The following is a 12,696-nucleotide window of genomic DNA, read 5'->3' on the forward strand; positions in this document are numbered from 1 at the left end:
CCTGGAGGGGGGGTGCCACTTATTTTGCCCCCAAACTTTTTTTTACGGGGACATTTTTAATATTTTGGTAAAAAATAATATTTTTTTAACAATTTGCCATAAAAAAGGTACTCTTGCTTAAAGTCAAAAAAATTACCGGTTTTGGAGTTATTTGAGGTTTTAACTTGTTTTACCTAAAATAAGAAAATAATTTGGTTTACTTTTATTAAGTAGGCTTAGACTGCAGATTTTTCTTGTTTGACAGATTGGTTTGACACATTGTTGTTGATAGTTTTGGTTTGTTTAACAAGTAATAACGCTTTTAAAAGCTTTGAAAATGAATATGTACACTAATAGTGACTATACCGATATGTTGTTAACATTGGGGGAATGTAATGGTAATGCTAAAGCGGCGAAAAGAAGATATGCGGAAAAATTTCCAGGAAGAACTGTTCCGGATGCAAAAACATTTTTGAATTTAGAGAGAAGATGCCGTGATACTGGAACCTTTAAACCAAAAAAGGTAAATTCTGGAAGACCACGAGTGGCAAGAATTCCTCAAACAGAAGAAAATATTTTAAATGTAGTTGTTGCGGATCCTACGATAAGTGTAAGAAATGTGGCAAGGGCAAGTAACACAAGTATTTCTAGTGTACACCGTGTATTAAAAGAACAATTATTGCACCCATTTCACTACAGGCAAGTACAAGAATTATTGCCTGAAGATCTCTTTTTGAGAAGTGACTATTGCGAATTATTACAAGCAAGAAAGAGACAGAGTCCTGATTTTTTACAAAATATTCTTTTCACCGATGAATCAACTTTTACTAGACAAGGTATGTTTAATAGTCATAACAGTCACTTCTGGGCCGATGAAAATCCAAAGGTTAAACGTATAAGGCATTATCAACATAATTTTAAGTTGAATGTTTGGGCTTCTACAATAGGCAACCGCCTTGTTGCCTACCATATTTTTGATGGAAATTTAAATGGTGATGTTTACTATGAATTTTTGGATAATCGTTTATTTCCGCTATTAGAAGATTTGCCTCTTGATCTAAGAAGAAATATGTTTTTTATGCATGATGGGGCCCCACCTCATTTTAGTTTACAAGTTAGAAGATGGCTTAACGAACATTTCCCAAATCGTTGGATTGGTCGGGGTGCCGATGCTCCTATCCACTGGCCACCACGGTCCCCTGACCTAAATCCCTTGGATTTTGTTGTGTGGAGTTTAGTTAAAGAAAAAGTATATTCCAGCGAAATAAATTCCATTGAAGAACTTCAAGCAAGAGTTGAAAATAATTTAAGAATGTTAATTCAAGAACCACAGCCACTTGAAAGAATTATGTTTTCCCTAGAAAAACGTTTAAGATTATGTATTCGGGAACATGGTGGACATTTCGAACATTTAATGTAAAAATCCATACCTACTTATTCAATATTTTTCTGTTTGTTCTGTGTTATTTGTTGTTTTTTTAATAGTTTCCTTTGTTTATTCTGTGTAAGTGTCATGCAATTAAAACCTCTTTTAAGCTCAAAATAATTTGCTCTAATTTATACTTGTTGTTTCTGAAACAGTCATTATTCCCTGCGTTTATTTATTATCATTATTTTATTTTTATTAATTCGGTCAGTATTACTTGCTAAAACCTCAAATAACTCCAAAACCGGTAATTTTTTTGACTTTAAGCAAGAGTACCTTTTTTATGGCAAATTGTTAAAAAAATATTATTTTTTACCAAAATATTAAAAATGTCCCCGTAAAAAAAAGTTTGGGGGCAAAATAAGTGGCACCCCCCCTCCAGGGACGGTCCTGTACAAAATATTAAAAGTTTGTCAGCAGTAACTTTCAAGACCTAATCAAACCTATTTGTGGTCTAAATTTCATTTGGCTATCTTAAACCTTCTCAAAGATAATTTAAAAAAAAAGAATTTTTGGGGCCCCTTTTACAGGGCATGTTTATTAACCAAACTAACATTATTTTTTAATATTCTGTTTACCCTAGAAATTAGCGGAACGTTTTTTGAAACACCCAGTATATTGGCAAATACTTACATTTGTTTCACTATCACGTATAAGAAAATCTCCATCATGTCCATGTTGATTTAAAAGATTATCACAAACATATCTTGTAATGCTGCCATAATACCAAGGCTTATCCACTAAATGTGGTTTATCCACCATTGATGCTTGAGATCTTTCCATGGATGATTCCATACCTCCAGGTTTATTTCTTTCTTGAAATGGACGATCCATATAATCAGACAACTCCTGGAGATAATTTCTTGGTACCAAACCTACTTGGCCCTGTGAATTTCTGGCTTTATACCTGAAAAAATAAATTAATGAACCTTTACGAGTTTTCACCAAAAAAATAGTTACATTTTCTTTAAAGGTACCAAAATTAACGTTGCCACGTTTGCTTTTTGCTTTTAAATATTTTTTGGTAGACAAAGGACCCCGCACAAACCTTATTGGCTGAATTTTTTATATGTTATGTATCTCGGCGTCCTGAACAAATGTCATCATGGGCGCAAAACACAAACCTCCACGGGTTCTGAAGTAAACCCATCTAACTCCTAGAAACCACCGCTATCAAACCACAAGCAGGCTCACCCACGTAACCCTGAGAATAGCAAGTTTAGTCGCTTATTCTTCTTGAAATAATTAAATTTCACACCACAAGAGGGCTAACCCGCCTAGCCCCTAACTCATGTAGCCCTTAGAAACCAAGAAATAATAGATTTATTTGTCAGTTATTTAAGGTGTTCTAGAGCTATCTGTTGTATATTTTTTATTCTTCTTTTCATTGTAAGTGCAGTAAAATATCTAGTTAAATAAAAAAACTTTCAGAATATAAAACATGTATTTTCTTGATTAGAAAAATTGCGAAATAATTATTCTAATGAAGATATTTTGAATTTATTTTATATTCATAGAGGATGTATTAAAGTTGTCTGCAGAACATGTAGAAGGTTTAATGAATTATATCCAAATTTATCACATATGACTTGAAAAATTTAGAAGAATATACTAATTTTTTGCAGTTTGGTTTAATGTAACCAACCAGGAGGATTGGGTGTCTCATCGGGGGGATGAAGCGGGAAGCGAGAGGCCCTATACTTACCGTGTTAAATAGTCATTGCTGTCAATGCAAAGAAAAATATTCTTTATGACCAGAAAGTAAGAAGATTGAGATATTTGCTTGTTTTTATTACAATTTATCATTTTTAATATTATTAACGTTTTCACGTTTTATAATTTATTATGTTAAATAATACACAGTTTTAGTATTTCAATTTATTATTCAATATGCAGTTGCGTATAACCAAAGTTTACATAATAAATGTAAACTTTAGTGTAAATCTAAACTTTGGTGTAACCTAGGTAGGCACTTATTGTTGCCATAAAATGCCAGCACAAATAAAACAGCATTCATCCGTCCAGAGCACTTTGTTAATAAAGTTCTGCTGCACTTAGGAACCAATTGCAAAATTCAAGACGATTGGGGAAATCAGCTGCTTCTAAAGCTTGAACTTTTTGAAAATGTGTTATGTTAACTCCTTTGCGGGAAAAATGCGGGATATGGAGGGTGGTAGATTTGAATAAACGCTTTAAATTGTTAATGGTTTTGTAACCGTGTGTAGTGTATTTTGTATATTTGGGTATTTTGTAGTGTGCCGACTTTTTTATTTGCATACAAACAGGCAACTACCTCTGCTTTATTTATGTTCTTTTAACGAAAGTTTACTTCGAGAAGTCAGGCTCGTTGAAACATTCTACACTAAGTTAATACAATTGTTAAAATTATTTATAATAAAATGCAGCAAGCTCCTTTATTTATTTGAATATGTTTAACAATAAATGTGAACCACACATTATGATGTGAACTTGGCAACGCTGTTCCTTTAGCCGACAACTGTTCGTGACATTACGTTACAAAATTTTCCGAGCATCCGGGCATCGGCCAGGGCCGCCCTCGTAGCGGGAGTTATGGGTCGATTTCCTTCATTTTTAAAAGTCGAGTAAACAATTTTTTTTCCGATTTTCTGTCTTTATTAAGCCTTCCGAATACGTGGTTAAAATTAATGACATTATGACTGAATCACCCTGCATATACTAAACTAACAAATCATAATTTTTTTTGTACCGAAAAAATAAAAAAAAATAATTCTACGCATACAAAAATTTGTACATAAACGGTAAAAGTGGTTTATGAGAAATATAACGAATCCCTATCTCCCACGTGTTAATTCTTTGAACATTGAAAATAAATTAATTTCTTATACCCAAGGATATGGTACATTTTGTACTAGGTTTCGTTTTTTGACAACCTTTTTAGATGGGGGAGGAATTTGATTGATTTGGGGGTAGTTTTTCAAGTTTAAGTGCCATTTTCTCTAAAACTATAAACTTTAGACTCATCAACCATTATATCAAAAGCATCGTAGTAATAGGTAGAATTCATTTTAGGATTCAAATACAGGGTGTTCCATTTAAAAAAACATATGTTTGGTTTGCCACGGACTTTTGTGTGCACCCGTATAATGAAAATATTTTTAGAATATGCAACTCATAACTATGCACCTCGTGACAAAAAATTATTTCATAATTCCTCGTCGTTCAGGCGTGATCTTTCACCCCATCTTGGTTGCACCACCCTGTATATAATTTCAGGAATTTTTTTTAAGAAAACTATACAATATTTTTATTTGAAACTTTGAGACTATTTTATTTGTAGTTTAAGAAAACATAAAACAAATTTTCTATGATAAAATTTAAATTAATTGAAGCGCATTGAAGTGATGAAGTAGAATTTTTTTTTTCTCTTAATTTACACCATGTTTCACAACCGCAGTATCATTCTAAAACATATCAAGTTTTTTGTTATTGTAACACTTATATCTCGTCCATGAACCTAATTTAAAAGTATAAAAAAGTTTAGTAACAAAATGGTGGATGTTTGAAAAATATTTACAAAGGTTTTTTTCTTTGTTTTTGCAAAAGTTATTAAATAATTATTTTTAACAAAATCCTTTAGGTTAGTGGATTAGCCAATAAAATTTCCTTTAAATGGTTTTTTTTTTGATAGGTTGAAAATTCGTTGAGTAACCACCGGCATAAACTCCGAAAATTGAAAAATTTTCATTTTGAGAAAAATGAGGCCCCCCGAAGGACATTTGCAAAAATAGCCCTAGTAGCAAACTGTTTCGAATTTCGCTTTAAAATTTTAACAGTGTATTCCTGAAATATTATACTTTCAATTTGTGTAATAAAAACAAAAATCGATTTTTCAATAGATTTACACGAGGATACCCACTTAAAGATGATTCATCCATTTTATGGAAACGTAAAATGCATAACTATAAGTTGTTGAGACAAAAATAGGATTAGGGTCGTATGACACTATACTAAAATTAGAACTAATTTCAGTAATTAATTAAGAACTTTTTAATCTTGCATAGTATCATACATCAATTGCAACAAAAATTGTTGCAGTTTCTGCAGGGTGATCAGAAAATCAGTAAATATAAAAATCGTTTAAGAATAAACTGCCTTTGTTTTTAACAATACAGAAATATGTTATTAAGGAATGTTGCTTAAAATTGAGATTTATATTTTAATTTCAATTTGTGTATGAATGAAAAATGATTTATTGTCCGCTTTTATCAAAGTAGGCCATACTTTGATAAAAACGGACAATAAAACATTTTTAGTTCATGTTACAATAAACATGCATTCTTGATTAAAATTTTGGCTTGTCTTTAAAATGTGGTTGGCATGGAGACCTTTCACCTTGCATGTACAGGGTGATCAGAAAATCGGTAAATATAAAAATCGTTCAAATATAATTCAAATATAATTGGCATGAAGAACTTTATTTAGTAATTTTTATTTAATGCCGTTGTTTTAATGTGTATGAGCAATGGAAATATTTCTTAATAAATTATATTTGTTTTTTAGTTTGCACTTAGCAATTCACACTTAGGAAAATACAAGCACACTATACTATAATCATATCATACTATAATATAAACTAACACTAGAACTGAAAATTTTAAATGCCTTAAAATGAAAAATAAAAATATTTTCCCTCTTTTCCACTCTAACCATGGACATACTGTAGAGGAGCTTTAATGTTTTTTACTTATTTTAAATATATTTTATTGATAATGCAAGGGTGTTGCATTTAAAATAACTAAATTTAGAACTACTTCCAGTGTAACCAGATATGCTACATTCATGACATTACTTTCAGTTAAGAGAGGATATATAGGGTGATTCAGTCATAATGTCTTTAATTTTAAGGGAAGATAGGGAAAAATAAGTGGAATGCGAATACACGATTTAAACAATGTATATTTACGTTGATAAAAAAAATTTCAAATCATTATTTAAGTCCGTTTTTGGACCGCTCCTCACCCCTGATCTACAAGCTTTATCAAGAGTGAATCTTGACCCACCTTAACATTCCTAGCTTTCAATACGTTTTTAACCTATAGTGAGCTACAATGAATAAAGCTTTTTAGCCACACATATGAATGAGTAAAATATTTTTTTTACATTTTAAATATTAACAAGTGTTAATAAAAACAAATGTATAAGGATAATAATTGTTAGGTTATACAATTTAGTATTTTTAAGATTGTAAAGGTATTTGTTACGTTTTATAATTGAATATGAGTTTTTAGTAATACATGTTCAATTAATTATTCAATTTGTAGTACGTATACCTTATTGTGTGACTTATTGCTCTTCAATGAGTATGGTACCTACATATTTAAAATACACTACGGCTAAAAAAAACACTCACTCATCCGTCCATAGCTTTGCTATTAAAGGATTTTTGGATTTGCTGCACTTTGATTTTGAAACCAATTGCAAAATTCTAACTGGATAAAAAATCAGCTGTTTCACTTACCTTCGAACGCTTTAAGTCCGCCGGTGCGTTCCGTGACGCGAAGGGGTAATTTGCATATTTTTTAAAAAGTCGAGCAATATTTTTTTTTCCATTTTGTCTTTATTAGGCCTTCCGAATACGTGATTAAAATTAATGACATTATCACTAGAATCACCTAATAAATCACTCCTGTATATAAAATTTCAAAATCATATATTTTTTCTCACAAACGTTTAATAAACTAAAACCGCTGTATCTTTTCCATTGCGTTACAAGCAATATTCGTATGAATTAAGACGAAAAATCCTAGTCACATTAGTCACTGTTTTCATATAATTGAAATGTCATCTTGACAATTCCCAAATCTGGATTTCTGGCAAATTTTAATACTGGTGTTAATGGATATGAAAATATGCCAAAAAATCGATATTTCAACGCTCAGAAAATATCTATAAAAGTACGGAGACACAATCAAAACAACTGTCAAATTTTTAATCTGAGTGCCAGTTCTGTTTTTAAATGTGCTAGTCAAGCTATAGTCTAAAATTAATACCCAACAAACGCCCTCCATTTTCTTTCACTCTAATACACCTAAAATATTGGAACAGTTGTCTGTGATAGGTTGAGACTATGAAGACATTTATACCATCATTACCATCATTACCAAAAGAGATACCTCTTTTTAGCGCGTTTAATAATGAATACACATCCATAACGACTGTCTTTGATATTAGGACACACGCGTGACGTAATGGCAATCTTAAAACGGTTCTACTATAGACTACTTTGCTTCTCACTACAGGGTTCTCGGAAATGGTAAGAGATACGAAATAGCTTAAATGGAGGCAAAGTTTTGTAATCAGGGGACCAACATTATGCCTCTAAAAAATCAAGACTAACATGATTAGTTTTCGAAATATTAAAAAAAAACGAAATTTTGGAATTCCTTTTTGGTTCATTTCTGCCTTGTTTGAAGTGATATTGAAAAAAAGGAGAACACTTTCTCATGTCAACTTTTTGCCTTCTATCGAATGGCATAATCAATTTTTATATGTAACGTTTCGTCTCTCCAGGACCATCATCAACTTCATTTTTTTTAAATACAACTGGAAATTTTATTACATTTTTTGCAAGCCTTCACAACCGCCAATACTGTACTGCCTCGAACCAGATTCAGACGTTTTGTCTAGAAAAATTCATCTTCAATGTATTCGTTCTAAATTTATCTAGTTCTTTTTAGTTTTCTGTCTCTTGAATTATCGTACATTCTAAGTGTCATTAGATCCTGTGAAATCCATCTAGTTATTTAAACAATAGTGCAACCTCTCTAATCCGAACACAAGTTAATCTGATCACACGCTAATTCGAACGGCCAAATCTGAACGATGACAAGAAAAGACTAGATCGCTTCGCTCATACGCACGTAGTCGGCAGTCAGTTTGTTTGCCGATAGCAAAGAACCTGTTGCGTGTCGTGTTTTGTATAACAATTTTGGAGTTTTTTTGGAAATAAGAAAAATAAAAAATGTGAAAAATGTAAAATAATACGTATATTTATATGTAACTACATGTTTATGTTTTACCTTATATAAGTTTTATGTGTCTTATATAAATTATATTTATATTGTTATAATAAAATGTGTATGTACTTACACAATATACAAATGTACAAATCTTTATAGTATGTTCGATAATACGAACAATGCCTGACAATGTGGTGTACGGATTAAAGAGGTTGCACTGTATTACCGTCACATGTTACAATAAAACATTATTAGAGTTTTAATCCCCTGCTCATAGTTATTTCTAGGTTTCACGAGTGTTCAAAATTCAAACAAATTTTGATCTAATTATTGTCAAGATAATCATACAAATACATCCGACATGCTCTTTCACAGTTGCGGTTACATGTAAAATAAATTCGTTTTTGACCATTTACTGGAATTGTTTATAGTACATATAATATTTATTTGAAGTTTTGGCTGTTCACATGCATTTTTAAGAATTAATTTGTCATAATGAAATTAAAATTGTAGTAATGTTTTAATTTTGACGCAACAACTTATCGAATTATATATGACTAGGTGACAGAGATGAAAAATCTAATGATGTTTTATGTAATGGTAATAGTTTAAATAACTAGGTGGATTTCACAGGGTCTAACCACACTTAGAGAAGAAACATAAAAATCTAAAAAAAAATAAGAAAAATTTGGAACGAATACATTGAAGATGAATTTTTAGACAAAACGTCTGAATCTGGTTCGAACTGAGGCAGTACAGTATTGGGGGTCATGAAGGCTTGCAAAAAATGTAATAAAATTTTCAGGGTCGTATTTAAAAAAATGAAGTTGATGATGGTCTTGGAGAGATGAGATGTTACATATAAATATTGATTGTGCCATTCGATAGAGGGCAAAAAGTTGCCATGAGAAAGTGTTCTTCTTTTTTCAATATCACCTTAAACAAGGCTGAAATAAAACAAAAACGGATTTCCAAAATTTCTGTTCTCTTCAAATATTTCGAAAACTAATCATGTTAGCCTTGGTTTTTTAGAGGTATAATGTTGGTCCCTTGATTACGCAACTTTGCCCACATTTAAGCTGCTTCGTATCTCTTACCATTTCCAAGATCCCTGTAGTGAGAAGCGGATTTGTAACAGCCTGTATACATACTGTATATCATCAGTGTGCCTTCAAAATGCAACATGTGCATATTTGCAGCAAAATGTGTTAAGTTCTGCACATTCGATAGACAACATCAAACCCCATAATCTAAAAACATCCATTTTATTTTCTACAGAAATGTGACTCTCTGCAGTAAAATTAAAAATAATTGTTCTAATTCTTAAATATAAAAGCCATGAAACAGTTTTTTAACTCCACTGAACAATTTGATAAAATTCACAAGTAGCATTTTGAAGACGCAACGACAATATATATATACAATACATATTCAAACAGACATTAAGCATTTCTTTAAAATTAATATATTTTTAACTCACCATTCTGGATCACTAGCTGGTCTGTCTAAAATTTCTAAACGATCCCCTTTTTCAAATGACAACTCTTGCTCATTAGACGAAGAAAAAGAATACAGTGCAACAACTATATCAAGTACATTCTCAGCCATAGCATATGTGTGAAGAGTGTCATCAACTTCTCCCTCTTCTTGTGTATAATTTGATGGAAACCATCCTGAAATATTACTGCTCTGACCTCGCCACCAACCTAAAATCAAATGGTTCCCTTCAGTGAATTTCACAAAGATCAATGAAACACATACACACAATATGAAGGATATTTCTTTTAATTAATAATTTCTAATTGTGCTAAAAAAATATCTCATTTATATGAAGTGCTTTGCTGCCAAAGCTACTCCAAACTCTCATGATTGTATAATGTAATAATAATAACAATAATGATTATTATTATTATTATTACTATTACTATTAAAAAAGTCCTCCGTGAAAAAATCACATACTTGATAGAGTTTTTACTAAGCAGTTATAAATATTGTTCTTTTGGGTGATATTAATGTGGACATGCAGAGCGATACGGAATATGCTCAAGACGTGCGCCACATAGTTAATATGTAAGGCTTAAAGCATCATATCACCACGCCCACCAGAGTTACTGTGAACTCTATCTCTTGTATTGATATTTTATCTAATATATGTGACGATAATTTGTTAACAGGTGTCTGTGATCCTCTTATTGCTGACCATTCTGCTGTGTATGCTATTGTTCAAATAGAACATAATAAACCTACTACTTATGGGCATATTATTAAAAGAGTTTTTAATAAGCGTAATATGGATAAATTTCTAAATAATGTTGCAACAATTGATTGGTTTGGGTTTAACGATGCCATGTCAAGTGTCAAACACTTTTCGGACTTATTAATACATCAACTATGTGACCAACGTGATATTTGTTTTCCACTAAAGCTTTTTACAAAGAAATCTAAGGGCTTAGATTGGTTCAATGATAGGCTTCGTGACATGAGATCCCAATTACGTGATGCTAAGCGTAAATTTAATTTGTCTAAATTTTCTTCTGATTGGGTTATTTTTACTAATAAACGCAAAGATTACAGACGCGCTTTGAAAGAAGAAAAATATAATTATTATGCCAGTACAATTTTATCTTCTAACAATAAAAGTAAGACCGTATGGGATTTAATTAGACGAGACATACCTGCTAAAAAAGTTGAAGTCCGAACTGATATAACATCTCAGCAGTTTAATGATTTCTTTGTTACAGTTTCAGAAGTTATTACTCAGTCTATAATTGATTCGAATATTAATCCTAGTTTGTTTTTAAATATGTTACCAAGCCCAGAAGGGTCGTTTTTCATAACACCTGTCATTGAGTCTGATGTTAGAGAAGCTATACTTAAGTTAAAAAATACAGCTAGTTTGGATTACTATGAATTGAACAGTTTTGTCATTAAAGCCTCACTTGAATTTCTTGTAAAACCTTTTACAGTATTATTTAATATGTGTATTACTGAAGGCATTTGGCCCGATGCTTTTAAAATTACAAAAGTAGTTCCAGTATTTAAAACAGGCGATAAAGATGACATAGATAACTATAGGCCCATTGCAATTGTTCCAGTTTTATCGAAAATTTTTGAAATTTTGATTAAAGATAAGCTTATAATTTATATAGATGATAAGACTATCATAACTCCTTCGCAGTATGGGTTCCGGAAAAATTGTTCAACGGTCCAGGCATTAATAACTGTTGTGGAAAGTATTGTTAATGGAATGGACGATGGCGCTCCTACTAACGCGGTAATGTGTGATTTATCAAAAGCCTTCGATTGCGTAAATATTGATCTCCTATTGTTTAAATTAGAACACTACGGTATTAGGGGAAAGGCATATAGTCTTTTTAAATCATACTTGACCAACAGAGTACAGTATGTTAATCTTAATGGTGTTACTTCTGATTTACTTCCCGTTACATGCGGAGTTCCCCAAGGATCTGTGTTGGGGCCGGTTTTATTTTTGCTCTACATAAATGACTTACCCATGTCACTGTCTGGCACTGAGTGTATTCTTTTTGCCGATGATACTACCTTGCTTAGTAGAGGTGTGAGCTCTTTATATGACAATGGCTTGAATAGTGCTAAAATTTGGTTCGGAAGTAATAAACTGAAGCTCAATGAAGCTAAAACTAAAAATATACTCTTTAGTTCTGATAAAAGGGCCGTCAAGTCCAGTCCAGTTCGTTTGCTGGGAGTAACACTTGATACCACATTGTGTTGGAGTGCGCATATTGATACTATATGTTCAAAACTTTCTTCACTAAATTTTGTTATGAGACAACTCAGATCGTGCCTAGATAATGCTACTATGAAGATTGTCTATTATGCGCTCCTGCACAGTGTGATGTCATATGCGATTATTCTTTGGGGCAATGCACCAAAGTCATATAAAGTGTTTCACTTACAGAAGGCAGCTGTGAGGATCATAGACAAAGCCCACTATGGAATGTCCTGTAAACCCATTTTTAAAAAATATCAAATCTTACCAATGCCCTGTGTATATATTTTTGAAACACTTTTATTTGTACATAAACATGCTAATAGCTTATTGTCTCATGCTGATAGACATAATTATAGCACAAGACACAGAAATAATATCATACCCCCCTTTTCGCGTTTGCGTATTACACAAATGAATAAAATTGATATAAATTTGTATAATAAACTTGTGAATATTCATCAGCAATTAGATTTGAAATCAATGAATTACAGAACATTTTATAGACTGGCTAAAGATTTTCTTTTAACTCACTGCTTTTA

The 12,696-nt window shown here is 31.7% G+C and overlaps 1 protein-coding gene across 2 annotated transcripts in view; it reads right to left on the reverse strand.

The window, feature by feature from the left end:
* Positions 1-12,696, reverse strand: part of LOC108914624 (cytoplasmic protein NCK1) — a 31,745-nt gene that overhangs the window by 6,382 nt on the left and 12,667 nt on the right. For both annotated transcript variants that reach the window (XM_018720472.2, XM_018720471.1), the window contains exons 2-3: positions 9,887-10,112; positions 2,039-2,312 (exon numbers count right to left, since the gene is read on the reverse strand). In XM_018720472.2, the coding sequence (XP_018575988.1) occupies positions 2,039-2,312; positions 9,887-10,112 (500 nt within the window). The remainder of the gene's footprint in view (positions 1-2,038; positions 2,313-9,886; positions 10,113-12,696) is intronic.

This window comes from Anoplophora glabripennis, unplaced genomic scaffold (genome assembly GCF_000390285.2).
Source record: "Anoplophora glabripennis isolate ALB-LARVAE unplaced genomic scaffold, Agla_2.0 scaffold1345, whole genome shotgun sequence".
In the NCBI taxonomy this organism is placed as follows: domain Eukaryota; kingdom Metazoa; phylum Arthropoda; class Insecta; order Coleoptera; family Cerambycidae; genus Anoplophora; species Anoplophora glabripennis.